The following is a 20,639-nucleotide window of genomic DNA, read 5'->3' on the forward strand; positions in this document are numbered from 1 at the left end:
GAGACTCAAATTGGGCGCTTATGTTTGATTATATTTATTTATAAAGCGCAGCTTGTGCAGTATTATCAGCACGTGACCTATATTAGGCTTTACAACCGTGTGAGGAACATTTGACGAGGTTTCACTCAGAGCAAGAGTCTCCGACTCGATGAGCCGGTGCATGCTGGGAGTTCTACGCAACAACATCTTCTCCGTAGCATCTAGAGCAACATCTGTGTCTGCGCTTAGCCAATGAGCGCGGAGAACTACGTCACCCGTCAGCGAACAAAACGCGCAACGCGATTGGCTGACTGGATTCAAACGCGCGTTTCCCGCCTCCCAGCGGATCTCCCGGATTGGCTCGACGGGCCCTTCCCTTTGTGACGCCGCTGAATTGGCACACATCCGGTTATTTTTCCTCCCGTTTTCATATTTTTTAAACAGCGAGAGGACGAAGTGACGCCGAGCTGAGAACGAAGGGGGTAATAATTAAGAGACAGACGGGTTCTTGTTGTTGTTATTAAAGAGTTAAAATTCGACATTGTACAACTCCAGGCCGCGGAGTGGGGGCGGCGCTGCTGGTGAAGGAGACAGAGGAGCGCGTTACGTGAAAGAAACACTGTCCGCCCCGTAGGAACGTGAAACCACCATTACCAAGCCGGTGTTGCCGGAAGTGTGTGTGTGTCAGTGCCCTTCAGTGTTTCCGGTATGGCCTCCGCGCTGTACGCCTGCACCAAGTGTCACCAGCGATACCCGTTCGAAGAGCTCTCCCAGGGACAGCAGCTGTGCAAGGTCAGTGCCCAGAGACCCCTGAGTCCTCCGCTTCACCCAACAGCCGATTGAACGATCATTTGTGCTGGGCTCAATGAGAATCACAAGGACCCCTGGGTAAACATACAGCAGAGAGTCTCACAGGGACACAAGAGTCAATTTCATCTTGGATGGAAAGATCATTTGTTACATAGTTAATTCAGGTTGAAAAAGACAAAGTCCATCAAGTCCAACCCCTCCAAATGAAAACCCAGCATCCATACACACACCCCTCCCTACTCTCACATAAATTCTATATACCCATATCTATACTAACTATAGAGTTTAGTATCACAATAGCCTTTGATATTATGTCTGTCCAAGAAATCATCCAAGTCCCTCTTATAGTCATTAACTGAATCAGCATCACAACATCACCCGGCAGTGCATTCCCCAACCTCACTGTCCTGACTGTGAAGAACCCCCTACGTTGCTTCAAATGAAAGTTCTTTTCTTCTAGTCTGAAGGGGAGGCCTCTGGTACGGTGATCCACTTTATGGGTAAAAAGGTCCCCTGTTATTTGTCTATAATGTCCTCTAATGTACTTGTAAAGTCTAATCATGTCCCCTCGCAAGCGCCTTTTTTTCTAGAGAAAACAACCCCAACCTTGACAGTCTTCCCTCATAATTTAAGTCTTCCATCCCTCTAACCAGTTTAGTTGCACTAAAGGTGGGCATGCACGGGCCGATAAAAGCTGCCGACAGACCGAGTCGGCAGCTTATTGGCCTGTGTATGGGGCCCCCCGACGGGCTTCCCAGATCGAGATCTGCCCGAAAGTTGGCCAGACCGTGATTGGATGGGACCGCATCTGTTCGTTGATGCAGTCCCGCAATCCGACCGCCCGTAAAGCCATTGTAAGGATCCGATCATTTTTCCTAGGGCCCACGATCGGATCAGCCCGATATTGCCTACGTTAAGGTGGGCATATCGGGGAGAGATCCACTCGTATGGCAACATCACCAAACGAGCTGATCTCTCCGTGTATGGCCACCTTTAGTCTCTGCACTCTCTCAAGCTCATTTATATCCCTCTTAAGGACTGGAGTCCAAAACTGCCCCCATACTCCAGATGAGGCCTCACCAGGGACCTATAAAGAGACATAATTATGTTTTCATCCCTTTAGTTAATGCCCTTTTTTATGCAAGACAGAACTTTATTTGCTTTAGTAGCCACAGAATGACACTGCCCAGAATTAGACAACTTGTTATCTACAAAAACCCCAAGATCCTTCTCATTTAGGGAAACTCCCAACACATTGCCATTTAGTGTATAACTTGCATTTATATTATTTTTGCCAAAGTGCATAACCTGCATTTATCAACATTGAATCTCATTTTCCAGTTTGCTGCCCAGTTTTCCAACTTAGACAAATCACTCTGCAAAGTGGCAGCATCCTGCATGGAACCTATAGTTCTGCACAATTTAGTATCATCTGCAAAAATAGAAACAGAACTTTCAATGCCCACCTCCAGGTCATTAATAAACAAGTGGAAAAGCAAGGGACCTAGTACAGAGCCCTGCGGTACTCCACTAACAACACTGGTCCAATTAGAAAATGTTCCATTTACCACCACTCTTTGTAGTCTATCTTTTAGCCAGTTCTCTATCCAGGTACAAATACTATGTTCCAGGCCAACATTCCTTAATTTAACCCAGGCACGTCCAAAGTGAGGCCCGCAGGCCAATTGCGGCTCTTTGTCAAATTTACACTGGTCCTCAGCCTCTATACTGTCAGTCTATACTGCTGCCTGTGTGCTGAAGGTGTTGGCAATAGACACATAGGAGAGGATAGGATAGGGCCTGAATAGAAAGAAACTAAAAGGTGATAATAATGATGATAATATTTAGCCTTACCATACAGATGGAGTCATGGACTCCCATTTGAAAGTTGGAAAGAGTCAGAATAAGGCAAATAATTAGAAAACTATTAAAAATTGATAAAGACCAATTGAAAAGTTGCTTAGAATTGTCCTATAACATACTAAAAGTTAACTTTAGGGTCACCCACCCCTTTAACTTATAGAATTATGTAGAGAGTAGCATTCTAAGATAATTTGGAATTGTTTTTTGTTTAGCTTTTTATTCATGAGCTCTTCAGTTTGCCATTTTAGCCATCTGGTTGCTTGGGTCCAAATTACCCTAGCAACCATGCATTGATTTGAATAAGAGACTGGAGTAAGAATAGGAGATGCCGGAATAGAATGAGGAGTAATATAAAGTAGCAGTAACAAATTTGTAGTCTTAAAGAGCATTTGTTTTTTTGTTTTTTAGAAGTATATAAAAAAAATAATGGACCAATTGAAAAGTTTAGAATTGCCCTTCCATAACTTATTAAAAGTTAACATAAAGGTGAACCACCCTCAGAAGTGTATGGATCCCTTGGGTGTGCTTGGGTCTGTGCATATGTATTGTAGGGCCAGAGCAAGTCTGCAAACCTCCTGCTTTGTAGCTGTACCTCTCACAGGGATTTCCTATCTATTGCTTCTTGCAATATTTACAGGCATGTGTATGCCAGAAAGGCACAAGTTTATAGCATTCCAGGTGTTATGGACTTCAACTGGCTTTGTACACCCACAGTACACAGGACTCAACTGTTTCCTCCAGATGAAGCCAACTACAACTCACTCCTCTGCCAGCAGACAACTGGATGCTGACAGGACTTCTCTACAGTCTTTGCCTCTCTATTTGATGCAACAGAATGCTAAGAGGATTCCATATTTATCATTGCCCCTGTTAAAGGAAATAATCCTGAAAGAAAGTGAGCTGTGCAGGTTTTGGCACTCTTTGCCGGGTGCCTGCTATTGCCCTGCAGTTCTGGGAAAGAGCCCTGTGTTGAAAGAAAAAGTGTATGCGTAGCTCTTTGCTTTCACATTTGTAAATGAGCCCTCGTATCTATCAGTGCTGGCTGGAAAAGTGAAGAAAGTGGTCGTTAGCTACAGACATCTGAGCTTAGTAATGTGTAATTAAACCACGAGAGGACAGCTGCAAATGTACTAGGAGAGCTGTCTGTACAGCCTGTGCAGTTACATGGAACAGGGTCCATCTGATTTGAGACCAGCAGCTGACAGCAGTCATTTTTATCCCGACCTACTTTCAAGTGCTTCACTGGGACCTATTGCTGTATTCTACAAGCACTGCTTCAAGATGTAGGCTAGTGTTGAGTAAATCATATGGATATATGAATTTCCCAACTAAAAGCCTGGCCATTGTATTTGGTTATAACCCATTACTTTACACAGAACTGCCAAAATATATATATTCTGTTATGTGTATATAAATGAAAGAAACATCACGAAAGGGACGTGCTGGTCCAGGATTTTTCATTCTAAATTGTGTTTGTGGGTAAGATTGACCATAAACCCTGTAGCTTATCAAATTAGAGTACAGGAACTTTAAAGGGGAACTATTGGAAAAATGAAAATTTTATATAAGCTTCATCATACTGAAATAAGAGACTTTCTAAATATCTATAATCAATTAAATATCTAAATCGATTAAAAATTTTGTAGGGTTGCTGAAGTAATCCAGTTTATCTTCACTATTCCTCAGCATCTGTCATTCAGGAGTTGGGTGTCAGATGAATGATCCAATATATCTTATAGGGGGGCTCCTTTTGCCTAGAAGATGTATTAGAGCTCACTCTATTAAAATCACCAGACATCATGTCTCTCTACATGACGAATTTGTGCAAAAGGCAGTTATTTTGTTTGTACTGGAATCAGTTATTTGAGTGAGCTCTAATTCATCTGCTAGGAAAGGAAGCCCCCCCTATAAGATATATTGGATCTGTCAATATCTGACACCCAACTGCTGCATGAAGAGAGAATAAAGAGAAACAGATGCTGAGAATGAATATAAATGAATATAAACTTGATTATTTCAGAAATGATGCAGAATGTTTAACTTATTGTATTTATAAAGTTTCTTCACTATGATGAAGCTTATATTAAATTTTCGTGATTGTTCCCCTTTAAGGATTTTGATATACAGCCCTGCACTAGATTATCCGCCTGCAAGTATAATCTTTTTTTTTTATAGTATTAAACTAAGATGAAGCAGAGTGATCTTCTACCATATACGTGGATTTATCATTGTGTTCATAATTTCTTTTCTTTCTTTTTTTTTCTATTATAGGAGTGCCGAATTGCTCATCCGATTGTGAAATGCACATACTGTAGATCAGAATTTCAGCAGGAGAGGTAAGGAACCCATTCTCTATTGTGTTCAAGAGCACCCAAAGCTGACTGGCTAATAGAGACTAATAATTGTGCCTCTCTTAGAATGGACTAGTTAACCTACCATGCTCCTATGTTTTCCAGTCGTAGTGTCCATTATGAGCCCGTTGGGTCACACCAATTGGTTTTCTTTGCTTGGGTCAAGTTTAAACTCCTAATCCTTTTGTGTAAATTGGAACTGTCATGGTGCTTTCAGGTAAAGGTATGGGGCATGTTACCCAGAATGCTTAGGACCTGTGTTTCCATATAAGGGATCTTTCCATAATTTGGTTCTCCATAGCTGCTAAAAATAATTTAAATCTTAAAATAGTCCAGTAGGATTGTTTTTGTCTCTAATAGGGATTAAAGAAGGAAAGGTTAAAACTAAGTAAGCCTTATCAGAAAGGTCCATCTAAATATACCAGTAAGCCCTCAAATTAATGCTGCTCTGTCAAAAGAAACACTGCATTTCTTTCCTTCTATTGTGTACTCATGGGCTTCTGTATCAGACTTCCTGCCTTCAGCTTAAACCTCCTTGCCCTGGGCAAGAACATGCTCAGTTTGCTCCTCTCCCCCCCCCTTCTCTACTGTAATCTGAGCCCAGAGCAGGAAGAGACTCAGGCAGGAAGTGATGTCACACCACATTAATACTGCAGCTCCTATTCTAAACAAACAGAGAGCTTCTAGAGCTTTTTAAAAACTCAGGTATGGTAAAACATTCTACAGAATAAATATAGCATTCTAGCTTGCACTATTGCAGCTAATCTATTGGCAATAAAATGCCTCCGTAGCTTTCCTTCTCCTTTAATATTCTTTTTTGTTATCCAGTTCTAGGTACTCTTTTATTATTACAGAGAAAAAGATGATAATTTGAAACAAAAAAATTCAAATTATTTGATTTAAATAGGTAGCCTTCCTGTAATTCTGGATAACTGTTCCCATAAATGTCTTTACTGATATTCCATTTGTAAGGGATGAATGTATTTACACTTTTACCTCTGTTTTCTGTAGTAAAACCAACACGATATGCAAGAAATGTGCACAAAATGTTAAGCAGTTTGGCACCGTAAGTAAATCTATTTTTTGTTTTAACGTATCCCCTTTATAAATGTCAGCTTTATTTTTATCAGATAACAGTTTTATATATACACTATTAAAAGGCTTGTAAAGGCAAAAAAATTAATCCAATTTTTACTTTCTTTAATGAAAAAGAAACATATCTCCAATATACTTTAATTAGAAAATGTGTACCATTTGTATTAGAAACCTGACTGTATGCAGTGAAATTCTCCCTTCATTTACTGCTGTGGATAGGAATTGTCAGACAGTCCCTAACTGCTCTACAGGGAAACAATCATACTTATGAACAGGAGGGGGAGCCCCCCCTTACTTTCCAGCCATGCAGAACTCAAGCAGCTTTGTTTGTTTCCCTATAAAGGCAGTCGGTGACTGTGTAGAGATTTGTATTGGATATTGTTTTGGCTTTACATCCCCTTTACTCTTTTCAACTCAAGCTGCAGGGGCAAAGATCATGGAGCCAGATTTAAACCAATAAACTGGGATTCTATTTGGAGGATTATTTTGCTGCAGCCACTGCTACTGCAGATTTGGTGAAAGTTTCTATTAAACGATACAAAAACTATAAAATCCACATTAGATTACATGACAACACAGGACCCAGTGCAGTCTGAATATTCTGATTATTAATCAGTCTTGCTGTATCAGCTTCTGGCAGATATTATTTGACTTGTGTTGTTTTGATAGTTTGACGATCCTAAAGCAGCCCAGACCACACTGAGCATGTGCACAGTCATGGTCTTGCAAAAATGTTTAACAAAGTTGCAAGATGGTGACCCCCTATGGCCAACATTGAAAGCATAAATCGTTTGTTTGTTGTGGTGCATTAAGTTTATGTTTAGTATACAAAATACAGCATTTCTAGCCTTATTCTATTTTAGACTTTACTTCCCCTTTAAATTATTCATACACTAGGATTGTGCCTTTCACTGTTTTCTTTAGCCATAAGTGCCTGAAGAATTATTTCTGGAAACGCTATTCGTCATACTTTGTGTTTGTGTTAATTTCTGCATGTAATTATATTTGATATCTGTAAAATGGTCTTTTTTTTAATATATTTAATTTAGCCCAAGCCTTGCCAGTACTGTAACATCATAGCTGCATTCATTGGCACCAAGTGTCAGCGCTGCACCAACTCAGAGAAAAAATATGGACCTCCTCAGACATGTGAACAATGCAAGCAACAATGTGCTTTCGATCGGAAGGAGGAGGGAAGAAGAAAGGTAAAAAATCTGTGCTGTATGAATAAGTAGCACTTGAATTTTCCACCTTCTTTAAATAAAGAAGAAAAAAGGTGCATTTGTGATAAATTGCCATCTGGTTTCTAATACAGGTATGGGACCTGTTATTCAGAATGCTGGACCTTGGGTTTTCCGGATAACGGATCTTTCCGTAATTTGGATCTTCATACCTTAAGTCTACTAGAAAATCATGTAAACCTTAAAATAAACCCAGTAGGCTGGTTTTGCTTCCAATAAGGATTCATTATTATAATATTTTTATATATAATTTGTTTGGATCAAGTACAGGGGACTGTTTTATGACTACATAGAAAAGAAAATAGTTTTTAAAAGGTAGGTGAGGTGGGCTCTCCTTAATTTGGAACTTTCTGGATAATGGGTTTCCAGTTAACGGATCCTATGCCTGTATAATTAAATCTTTTATTTAAAACCATCCAAAGGATTCATGTACCAACCCTGTGATCGTGCAGCCCTTTGACTTTGAAGATTTATATTCACAAAATTGTCCTTTTATTTTGTTCTTGGTAACTTTTCAGCTTTGTTTCTCTATTATTTTGAATGCCTGTATGATATACCCCCAAGAATTTCCACTTTACTTGTCCTTTACAAATGACTTGATGTCCTTGTGCAAGCTATTCCACCCTAGTTTTCATTTGAAAGTAGTACAGAAGTTTGGCTGCCTATCCAGTGTAAAGGTCTAGTTTACATGCAGTAAGAACCGCAATATATCCAATATTCATATGTAAGTAGAGAAGAAGACCACACTATGGGTATATATTTTAACTCTGCTGCCATGAAATTCATTTGTCGATATGTTCTTTATCAAACATTTGTTTTTAGGTTGATGGAAAGCTGTTGTGTTGGCTTTGTACGCTCTCCTACAAGAGGGTTCTTCAGAAGACTAAAGAGCAACGGAAAAGTCTGGGATCAACCCATTCAAATTCGTCTTCCTCTTCTCTTACGGAGAAAGATCAGCATCATTCTAAACACCACCACCACCATCACCACCACCACAGGCACAGCAGCAGCCACCACAAGTAAGTGGTCTGTTCTAAGTTACATTTAGAGACCATCAATGCACTGAAAGTGTAGTAAGAACTTCGGAACAATTTGTTAACTTCTTGGTTTTCCGGTCTCTCCTCTCTTTAGAATTAGTAGTCTAAGTCCAGAACCAGAGCAGGGAATATGGAAGCAAAGGTAAGTTGCTGTTAAAGTAAGTTTCATTAAAATATAATTAGGGATGCACCGTGTCGGACTGGGACACCAGGGGCCCACCCGAAAACCTTTGACCAGGGGCCCACTCTTAGTACTATTTTCCTTCCTCTCCTCACAAAACCTCTATTCTCCTAGTCTCTTTTCTTTATATACTATAATCTATTCTTCCATCTATTTAGCCTCTGTGTTCTCATAGAAATAGGGAATGACCATGAAATAGGCCAAATGTTTAGCAGCATGAGGGCCCACTCACACCTGGGTCCACCGGGACTTTTCCTGGTATCCCGGTGGGCCAGTCAGGATTCTGCCTTTTTCAGCATGATTCGGATTCCGGCAAATCCTTCTCCCCGGCCGAACTGAGTCTGAATCCTAATTTGCGTACGCAAATTAGGGACGGGGAGGGAAATCGCATGACTTTTTGTCACAAAACAAGGAAGTAAAAAATGGTTTCCCCCTCCCACCCCTAATTTGCATATGCAAATTAGAGTTCAGTATTCAGCCGACTCACAAATGGTTCGGCCGAATCCAAAATAGTGGATTTGATGCATCCCTAAATATAATACTGTTCTGGTACCTAAAATCCCTGTGCTGCTCACAGAATCGCTACATTGCCCACCTTAGAAAGCAGAGGGACATCAAGCCCCAGAATCCAGCATTGTCATCTTGGAACCGGGTGCAGGAGGAGTTGAAAGACTAAATATAAGAAGTTTAAATATCAAATTTTGTGTAGGGGGAGAAGCACCAAAAGTTTAAAGCATGAGCACTGTATTTTAACAAACTAGTTTCTCGTTTACAATTTTTTTTATTCTTGTCAGAATAATAAACAAATAAAAGGGGGGGTTTTTAGTCTCTATCTTTCTGTTTAATATTACTTGATATCTTAAACTGAATACCTTTTTTTCTACTCCTCCCCACCAGAAGAGCATGGGGGTCTTAGATGGGCTCTGCCATCCTTGCAGAAAACACTGCTTAGTAGGGATGCACCGAATCCACTATTTTGGATTTGACCAAAGCCCTGAATCCTCCGACAAAAGATTCGGCCGGGCAGAAGGATTCATCCGAATCCTGCTGAAAAAGGCAGAATCCCGAATTCAGTGCATCCCTACTGCTTAGGGAGATGAGTTTTGGATTATATCTGCCTCAAGTGCACAGTACTGTTAAATATAAAGTAACACCATTCGCTTGTGGATTAAAGGAAAACTATACCCCCCAAACAATGTAGGTCTCTATTAAAAGATACTGAGTAAAACAGCTCATGTGTAAAACCCTGCTTCATGTAAATGAACCATTATCATAATAATATACTTTTTTAGTAGTATGTGCCATTGGGTAATCATAAATAGAAAATTGCCATTTTAAAAAATAAGGGCCGCCCCCTGAGATCGTAAGATTCACTGTGCACACATACAAACCACATGTAAGGTCACATGAGCCAATTAACAGACAGAGTTCTGCCTTTTGCTTCCTCACTTCTTCCTGTTACAGTTAGTGTTGTAGTTATTCTGGTCAGGTGATCTCTGAGGCAGCACAGATAGAGTCACGAAATGGTGGTTCAAGGCAAGAGATGTAAAAGGGCAATATTTATGTAAATATATATTCCAGTTTAGTAAGATTCTTTAATATGTCATTCAATTTGATATAAACTATCTGTTTCTTAAGTATTCATTTTGGGGGTATAGTTTTCCTTTAAGCAGAAAATTGATCTAACACCAGATATTTGGAATTGATTGAAAAAGGGATCTGACTTATGTATCCCCTTTCAATCAAACGCAACACCTGGGACAAATCTTGGATCCCTACTAACTCACTGTTTCTATTGGAGCGACTAAAAAAAGGAAAAGGGGGTAATGCTTGTCCCCTGTTAGTATTCCTGTATTGTGCTTAAAACTTGAATCAAATAGCTTCTTCTGTATTCATTATTCTCACTAAATAAATAAACCTATAAAGTACAAGTGCTTAAAATAATTACATTAATTGATTAACCTCTGTTGAGGCTTTTAAACAGTTAATTTATATTTTTAAAGGGATTCAGTGCTGAAATAATGTGTGAATAAATAAATGCAATGGATTTCCAATGAATTACTGCATACAATCATTTGTAGTTCATTACCCGTTCTTGTTTCAATTGTGAACAATAAAGAGTTAATTAAAAATTTATATTCCAATACTAAAGTGCTAAAGTGCCAAAAAAGTTGAGTAAATTCTCTAATCAATTTATATAAAAAAAGAGATTTAGTGGCTCTGATTTCGTGAGAAAGTAGGACAAGGAAATAAAGATGGGTGGAGAAGTCCCGTATAATCGAACTGGTCATTTGGCTAACTGCGGGACCACGCAAAGAGGGAGAAGTCAGTGCTTCTGGGACTGTGGTCTCAAATTTAACCTTATCTAGCTGTGGTGTAGAGCTAACTTTCTAAAAAACCACAAATCCCAGAGCACTTATAGTGAAAACAGGTTGTAAGAGTAAAGATAAGATACAGGAATACTAACCGGGGACAAGCATTACCCCCTTTTCCTTTTTTAGTTGCTTCAATAGAAACAGTGAGTTAGTAGGGATCCAAGATTTGTCCTTGGTGTTGTGTTTGATTGAAAGGGGATACTTTCCTTCATTTTCTCTCTTGTGTACTGATGTTACTTATGTATGATCGACATTCCTTAATGTGTACTGATGTTACTTATGTATGATCGACATTCCTTAATGTTTCTAATTTCAGTCATAAATCCAGTACAGTGATTCAGAATGAAACTCCAAAGAAAAAGCCCAAACTGGAATTCAAGCCATCTAATGGAGATAGGTTAGTTTTGGTTTGCAGTTATTCATGCTACAATTTTGCGTTTATATCCAATTAATTTGACTGATATGGCTTTTTACTCATTTCAGGTTGACTCTGTAGTAGACTGTACTAAATTGATACTTAAGTTGTAACATTTTTGTCCCTTGGCAGCTGTCATAATTGATACAATTATCAATAATTGTTATAATTGATACAATAGTTGCTAATAATCCACAGAGCCTACTGAGAATTGTTTCAATGTGTAACCAGAATCTGTACCTGGATTACTAAACTGCCAGACTGAACTTTAAACTTTTGAAAAAAATTATTTTTTAAAAAAAGGAAAAGTCTTTATTTCTGGTCAACGAACATCTGAACTGGAAAAAGTTGCATTAAGTTGGGTTAAAAAAAAAAAAAGTCCAAGTTCAACCCCTCCAAAATGAAATCCAGCACACATACCCCACGAAACACTTCAAACCTTCATTAACTGCTTCCTCGTTTGTATAGACTGAAAAACCATTAAATATCTCTGCTTTTTCTCTGTGTTTATCAATTAACTGATCTCCTTCTGATATTAAAGGGATCCTGTCATCAGAAAACATGTTTTTTTAAAAAATGAATCAGTTAATAGTGCTACTCCAGCAGAATTCTGCACTGAAATCCATTTCTCAAAAGAGCAAACAGATTTTTCTTTTATATTCAATTTTTAAATCTGACATGGGGCTAGACATTGTCAATTTCCCAGCTGCCCCTGGTCATGTGACTTGTGCCTGCACTTTAGGAGAGAAATGCTTTCTGGCAGGCTGCTGTTTTTCCTTCTCAATGTAACTGAATGTGTCTCAGTGGGACATGGGTTTTTACTATTGAGTGTTGTTCTTAGATCTACCAGGCAGCTGTTATTTTATGTTAGGGAGCTGTTATCTGGTTACCTTCCCATTGTTCTTTTGTTTGGCTGCTGGGGGGGAAAGGGAGGGGGGTGATATCACTCCAACTTGCAGTAAAGAGTGATTGAAGTTTATTAGAGCACAAGTCACATCACTTGGGGCAGCTGGGAAATTGACAAAATGTCTAGCCCCATGTCAGATTTCAAAATTGAATATAAAAAAAATCTGTTTGCTCTTTTGAGAAATGGATTTCAATGCAGAATTCTACTGGAGCAGCACTATTAACTGATTCATTTTGAAAAAAAAAATTTCCCATGACGGTATCCCTTTAAGGGTCCCAACTCTTCCTGCTTAATTTTTTTTACTATTATACATGTTTAAAAAAAAATATATATATATTTTGGATTCATAAGTATTTGGAAGGGGCACCCCTTTAAAACTGCAGCCTAGTCTTTTGTTCTGAATTTGTGAATCAATGGCTGTAGTCATCTTTTTAACGATTTTCTTTTTATCCCCTCCAGTAGCTCCATCAATCAGTCCACAGACAGTGGAGGCACAGACAACTTTGTCTTGATCAGCCAGTTAAAGGAGGAAGTGATGTCTCTGAAGCGTCTCTTGCAGCAAAGAGATCAAACTATTCTTGAAAAGGACAAAAAGGTAGTATTCCTTGGTCCTTTGCCAGACTTTCTTCTAGTGTAGTTATGGGGGTATATTTATCACAAAGGGAAGTTACAGATCGCCACAGTCCTCTAGAGTGAAATTCCGCCACGCTCCATTCATTTCTATGGGATTTTTAAAAGAGTATTTATCAATGGGTGAAAGTTCATCCTTTGATAAATACACCTTTCAAAATCCCATAGAAATGAAGATGGTGTTGGAATTTCACTCTAGAGGACTACGGCAATCTCGAACTTCACTTTTTGTTAAATATACCCCTGACTTTTCAGCCCTTTGTGGGGGAAGTTTCTAGTAGGTGTAGTTCAACATCTGGAAGACTGCATTTTGTCCATCTCTGCTCCAGTAAGTCTCTGTAGTTACCATTATGGAAATAACTAAATGTTGCACATTGAACTGAAGAACTCGCTGCTAGCATAAAGATCAAATTGTGGAAGAGGACTTCTGGGTAATATGTAGTGTCCTTCTTGGGTGAGAGAATGGCTGTGAGAGCTAGTAACAGTAATGGTTGCTCTTTCCTGCTGGCACCTTTTTAAGATTGCAAAAAAGTAGGGATGCGCCGAAATCAGGATTCGGCCTTTTCAGCAGGATTTGGATTCGGCCGACTCCTTCTGCCCGTCCGAACCGAATCTGAATTTGCATATGCAAATTAGGGGCTGGAGGGAAATTGTGTACTTGTTTTCCCCTTCCCACCCCAAATTTGCATATGCAAATTCGCTTCGGTAATCGGGCGTATCTTTCACGAAGAATTCGGAGGGGGGGGTTGGCCGAATCCAAAATAGTGGATTCGGTGCATCCCTACAAAAAAAGTCCTTCTTTTTGGAACTTTTATCTCCTTGTTTAACAACTCACTGTTGACCTGTCTAAAGGAATTGCATTAGTAAGCATACTAGAAGTATATTAAATCAGTGAAAGAGGGTGGCTTTTCTATGATATATTTTAACGTACCCGTGACAGTAGAATTTTGCAATCTACAGTAGCATTGCCACGTCTTGCACTTCAAATTCAGATTTATATAACGTCACCCTGCTGCCTTGCAAACATGTGCGATGCGACTGCATATGTTAGAGATACTGACACCAGAAAATAACTTTTTTTTTTTTTTTTTTTATATATATCATAATAATGTCTCTGCATACTATTTATAATTTTGCCATGTAAGTATTGGTCAGATGCTTTTACATTACCTTTCTTACCCCCATGTTCCTGTATGGGGGGCTGCCATATTGGTGCAGCAGGAGTCCGTTAGCATTAGAAACTCTTAACAGACAATCAGTTTGGCAAAACAGTCGGGTTAATCATCATCATCATTTATTTATATAGCGCTGTCAAGATACGCAGTGCTTTTAATAACTTCAAGTAACAATTACTTACAAAAGCAGTACTAGCCAAGAAAAACGATTTAATATGACCTGAAGGTAACTTTTAATGTAGATTAATATTTTGAAAAGAGAATTTCTAGTGTCAGTATCACTTTAATATGCCAAATGCATCCATTTAAAATGGTAAAGCACCCTTTAATTTAAATGTACAGTGTACAACTCTTTAGTGCTTTTCACAACCTGGCATTTAATTCAGAGGTTAAAAGCTAAGTAAACCTTTAAAATAAGTGAATGTAAAATGAAGGAGCATGCTATTCTAAGCACTTTTGTCATTTACATTCATTATTTATTTTCTTTTTATCCCAAGATATTAAGGGTTACATGCACTGTTAAAGAATAAGTAAACCTTTAATATAAGTGAATGTAAAATTGATGAGGGGGCTGTTCTAAGAACTTTTGTAATATACATTCATTACATATTTTCTCTTTATCCTACATATACTGTTAATATAAATGAATTGTTACAACAGCACCACCTGCTGGTCCATTTCCCACCAGTCTGACCACCAAGTAGTCGAGGAAGTTGTGAGGAGAAAGAAAGAGGCTGCTCTGATGTTCTTCTGCTTAGGAAAGATGTGAGAAAGGTTTCAAATTATTTCCCTAAGCAGAAGAACATCAGAGCAGCCTCTTTCTTTCTCCTGACAACTTTCTTGACTACTTGGTGGTCAGACTGCTTTGACCACCACCTTGCTTTGACTACTTGGTAGGAAACTGGCCAGCAGGTGGCGCTGTTGTAACATAATTCATTCATGTTGGGGATACACCGAATCCAGGATTCGGTTCGGGATTCGGACTTTTTCAGCAGGATTCAGATTTGGCCGAATCCTTCTGCTGGTTGAACCAAATCCGAATTTGTATATGCAAATTAGAGGTGGGGAGGGAAATCGCATGACTTTGTCTCAAAACAAGGAAGTAAAAAAAAAAAATGTTCCCCTTCCCACGCCTAATTTGTATATGCAAATTCAGTTTGGTATTCGTCCGAATCTTTCGCAAAGGATTCAGCGGCTCGGCCAAATCCAAATTAGCGGATTCAGTTCATCCCTAGTACATGTATCCCTTAATATCTTGGAATTAAAACAAAATAAATAATGTACATTGTAAAAGTGCTTAGAATAGAATAGCACCCTCATCAGTTTTACATTCACTTATTTTAAAGGTTTACTTATCTTTAATATAAATGAATTTTGTTACAACAGCGCCACCTGCTGGTCAGTTTCCCACCAGTCTGACCACCAAGTAGTCAAGGAAGTTGTCAGGAGAAAGAAAGAGGCTGCTCTGATGTTCTTCTGCTTAGGAAAAGAAATTAGAAACCTCTTTCAAATCTTTCCTAAGCAGAAGAACATCAGAGCAGCCTCTTTCTTTCTCCTGACAACTTCCTTGACTACTTGGTGGTCAGACTGGTGGGAAACTGACCAGCAGGTGGTGCTGTTGTAACAAAATTCATTCATATTAACAGTACTTGTAGCCCTTAATATCTTGGAATTAAAAAAAAATAAATAATGAATGTCAATGACAGATACTTGGAAAAGCCCTCATGAATTTTACATTCGCTTATTGTAAAGGTTTACCTATCCTTTAAATGCTGAGTTGTCATCCCTCTGCATCCATCCATGGGTTTAAATTTATTCCTACACTGACCTATTGTTAATTAAAGTGCTATAAAACATTTGTGAGACTGCAGCCAAATCCCTTTCCTACCACCCTCCTATGAATGAACTCATCCATTCCAACATTCCAGACCCTGCGGCTGCAAGGGGCCCCAACAGGTAAATGGGCCCCAGGAGGCCCTAATTTATATACAATTAATTACATATTGATAAAACAAACCCAACCTCTAGTCATTGAAAAATAATTTGCTGTGGGGCCCAGTAATATCTAGTTCCGCCACTGGCTGCTTGCATCAATTCTGCTGATTGCTTATTAGCCTTTCAGCATATGTATTTGCAGTGGATGTGATTCATATGTGTGTAATATGAAAGGGACGAGAGAAAGTGTTTATAAATGTGTACAAACCTACACAGCCCTTTTCTTATAGCAGCATTATAATATGAATATATATGGCTGCACAAAAACCTGTGCAATCACTTGCATTAAGTGCTATTTAGCCTTATATAATGTGAATTATACAGTCATGGGATTTTAAGGAAAGGTCCAGACCCACGTGAGTTATGGTTTGTACATGTCCCATCAGTATTCTTACTAATGCTGGTCCACAGTTAGGAGTAAGGAGTGAAAGGTGAAATTGATATCAATCTTAAAAGAGGTCACCAGTGAAACAGTATTTCTTTCACCAACTATATTATTGCTCTCACAGCACCCAAAAGTGCATCTAGATGGAGGACAGACTGCCTTCCCCAGAATTCTTTCCTGAAGCCTCTGGCAGCAGCCTGCCTGAAACCAGGGAGAAGCATGTCCCCAGCACTAAGTTATAAGGTAAAGCCATGCCTTAGAACACTTGCACAGTATATGGCCGACATTTAAATTTAAGATCTAAAATAAATAGAGATGCACCAAATCCAGGAATCCTTGTGCCTGGCCAAACTGAATCCTGGATTCAGTGCATCGCTATTTATATTAGATCTTTAAATGTTGGTCAAAGTCAAGTGATTTCCTGCCCCCAATTTGCATATGTAATGTTGGGGTAGGGCAGGAAATCACGTGACTTTTCGTCAAGAAACAAAGAAGTAAAAAAAATTGCCCACTTGTTCCTTTCCCGCATTAGGATCCGGTTCGGTATTCGCCTGAATCTTCCACTGAAGGATTTGGGAATTGGGCCGAATCCTCCACTAAAGAATTCAGGGATTGGGCCGAATCTTCCATAAAGAATTCAGGGATTTGGCGAATCTTCCATAAAGAATTTAGTGATTGGGCCGAATCTTCCATAAAGGATTTAGTGATTGGGCCGAATCTTCCATAAAGGATTTAGTGATTGGGCCGAATCTTCCATAAAGGATTTAGCGATTGGGCCGAATCTTCCATAAAGGATTTAGCGATTGGGCCGAATCTTCCATAAAGGATTTAGAGATTGGGCCGAATCTTCCATAAAGGATTTAGTGATTGGGCCGAATCTTCCATAAAGGATTTAGTCATTGGGCCGAATCTTCCATAAAGGATTTAGTCATTGGGCCGAATCTTCCATAAAGGATTTAGTCATTGGGCCGAATGTTCCATAAAGGATTTAGTCATTGGGCCGAATGTTCCATAAAGGATTTAGTCATTGGGCCGAATGTTCCATAAAGGATTTAGTCATTGGGCCGAATCTTCTATAAAGGATTTAGTGAATGGGCCGAATCTTCTATAAAGGATTTAGCCGAATCTTCTATTAAAGCATTGGGCCCAAATTTTCCACTAAAGGATTGAGGGTTTGGACCAAATCTTCCACTAAAGGATTGGGGCGAATCTTCCACTGAAGGATTCAGGGATTCGGTGCATCCTTAAATATAAAGCTAAATATTCAAATACAAGAGGTCCTCTGCACTCAACCCATTATCAATATATTTAAGACATTTTGTGCATACTGCTACTGAAAAATGCCTTACCCTTTAAACAAAACAGGGATTGTTTGTCCATATAGTGCAATATATTTTAGCTGGCCAACTACGTCAAAGTCATCCCATATCTGGCCAGTCCTACGCTTAATTTTCATTTGTTTGTTATATATATATATATATAGATAGATATATATAAATATATAGATAGATAGATCTATCTCTCTCTAGCCATTGGTTGCCGGCACTCACCTCCGCCTTTCGATCATTTCGCCAGGTGCTAACCCAATTCAATATAAAGTCTAAAAATAAAAGGAAGCACTCGCGGCATAAAGGTTGTTAGAAGTCCTTTACTGAATCATATAAACATCTACGCGTTTCGGTACCTCAAGGGACCGTCATCAGGATGTGATGGATCCTGACGACGGCTCCAGGTGAGCCGAAACACGTTGATACACAAAGATTTGCTTATGGCGGCTGCTGTGAATATCATTTTTTTGTTTTTCCCCAAAAAACATTTTTTTGTATTGCTATCACTGTGCCTTTTAGTACAGTGTATACTATGGTCTGTCTTTTAATTCATTTTCTCTTATTTCGTTGTAGCTAACAGAGTTGAAAGCAGACTTCCAATACCAAGAGAATAATCTGAGGACAAAGATGAATGGTATGGATAAAGCTCACAAAGATTTTGTTGAACAGTTGCAGGTAAGCTCTAGATCTGTGTGTTATATAAGTGTGTGTTTAGTCCATCAACGTCCGGGGTGACACGGCATATTATGGTGGGAAAGTCTGAGCCAGTGGTGCATATTGGGATATTGGAAAGCCTTTGCTTTTGCCATTGGATGATATTTAAAGGGGAACTATTGTGAAAATGAAAATTTAATATAAGCTTCCTCATACTGAAGTAAGAAACTTTCTAAATATAATAATTTAAAAATGTTGCATCTGTTTCTCTTCATTCTGTCTTCATGTAGCAGTTGGGTGTCAGATATTCATTCATCTGGGGGGGCTTATTTTCCTAGCAGATGTATTAGAGCTCACCCAAATACAGATCCGTTATCCGGAAACCTGTTATCCAGAAAGCTCAAAATTATGGAAAGGTTGTCTCCGATAGACTCCATTATATTCAAAAAATCTATTTTTTTTTTCCTTTTCTCTGTAATAATAATAAAACAGTAGCTTGTACTTAATTAATCCTTATTGGAGGCAAAACCAGCCTTTTGGGGTTATTTAATGTTTATATGATTTTCTAGTAGATTTAAGGTATGAAGAATCTAACAAAATAACAGCCTTTTGCACAAACTCTGCATGTAGAGAGACCTGATATCTGTTGATTTTAATTGAGTGAGCTCTAATACATCTTCTAGGCCAGGGGTGCCCAGGACGTCAATTGCACTTTACCAGTAGATCCCCCATCATGTTCCTGGTAGAACGTGACTTGGGGGCCCAGCGTCAGAGCAAGAGATGGCTGGCTGGGCTCAGAGTAGACTAGGGCAGAAGGTCGGGCTCTCAGTAGAAGGGACACAGAGGGGACAGAAGGGCTGCAACAAGCACGGACACAGAGGGGAAGGGATTGAGGGCAAGCTACAGGCATGCAGGGGAAGGGAGGGCTGCAACAAGCACAGACACGGGAAGGTTACAGGCACGGACATGAAGAGGAAGGAGGACTGAGCACAACAAGCACGGAGGGGAAGGGAGTGTGTTCAAACTTTCATAACCTGCCAAATTTTGTAAAATGAACAAGGAAATTTGGGGTGTGGCCACAAAATGGGCATGGTATAAAAATTGCAGAGTGCTATCATGGTAGATCTCTTGATGGGGGGGGGCAGGTGTCGAGAGTAGATCCCTGTGTAATAAAGTCTGGGCACCCATCTTTTAGGCAAATGAACCATCCCCTATAAGATATATTGGATCTAACTGTCAATGAATATCTGACACCCAACTGCTGCATGAAGACAGAATGAAGAGAAACCGATTCTGAGAGGGATAATGAACATAAACTTGACTATTTCAGAAACAATGCAGAATATTTAATTGTATTTAGAAAGTTTCTTTCAGTATGCTCAAGCTTATTTTCATTTTCGCGATAGTTCCCCTTTAACTACTGTGTGTCCTACATCTGTTCAGTTCAAGATGCACATGATACACACTGCTAGTAACCGCCTGTCCTTCTTGTATTGTCATTATTTTTCAGGGCAAGAACAGAGAATTACTGAAACAGGTTGCCGCTTTGTCGAAGGGTAAAAAATTTGACAAAAGTGGGAGTATACTTACATCTCCTTAAGGAAAAGTTCAACAGAAGGACACGGCGTAATTCTGTGAAGCCCTTAAAAACACGTAGGGGATGACGGGTAAATTCTCAGTACCCTGGTAACATTTGTTGTTTTTTTTTTGTTTTTTATATATATAGCTAGTACTTGGGTTTTTATTACTACTAAACCAACTGCAACAAAGCAACTGCAGCTGACGAGCATTTTGTCTCCGTTGTGCAGTGGGAGGAAACACCACAGCCCTGTCCTCCAATCACAAAGGCAATAAAACAGGAAAACAAAATTCAGATCAGTATGCGGCCTTACATTATTAACGGATACTCTCATTTTATTCAGCTGCTTTCGTCCTATGTAGCATAACACATTGGTTTTTTTTTAAATGTGAATTCAATTTTAAGATTTATCGTACTCTGGAACTTGAATTTGGCTATTCGCCACTAGGGATGAGCGAATTTGACCCATATTTTATTTGCCAAAAATTAGCCGATGCCCATTCAAGCCTATGGGCATCATTTCCGCGACGACACAAGGCGAAAAAAAGCGCCCATCCCTATTTGCCACCTAAAACCTGCCGCATTACTGTATAAGTCAATGAGAGAGGTGCAGTAACCAATTTGGAGTTGTTTGTAGCC

The 20,639-nt window shown here is 39.2% G+C and overlaps 1 protein-coding gene across 1 annotated transcript; it reads left to right on the forward strand.

Annotated features, from left to right (window-relative positions):
• Positions 1–410: 410 nt before the first annotated feature.
• fam76b.S (family with sequence similarity 76 member B S homeolog) lies at positions 411–20,194 on the forward strand (the record flags this gene model as incomplete). The annotated part of the gene is given in 10 exon segments (NM_001093141.1): positions 411–771; positions 4,924–4,988; positions 6,015–6,069; positions 7,148–7,303; positions 8,162–8,358; positions 8,471–8,518; positions 11,249–11,329; positions 12,714–12,849; positions 18,341–18,442; positions 19,932–20,194. Coding segments are annotated over 10 exon segments (1,014 nt in total). The 3' UTR covers positions 20,022–20,194.
• Between the last annotated feature and the right edge of the window lie 445 nt (positions 20,195–20,639).

This window comes from Xenopus laevis, chromosome 2S (assembly GCF_017654675.1).
Source record: "Xenopus laevis strain J_2021 chromosome 2S, Xenopus_laevis_v10.1, whole genome shotgun sequence".
NCBI lineage: Eukaryota > Metazoa > Chordata > Amphibia > Anura > Pipidae > Xenopus > Xenopus laevis.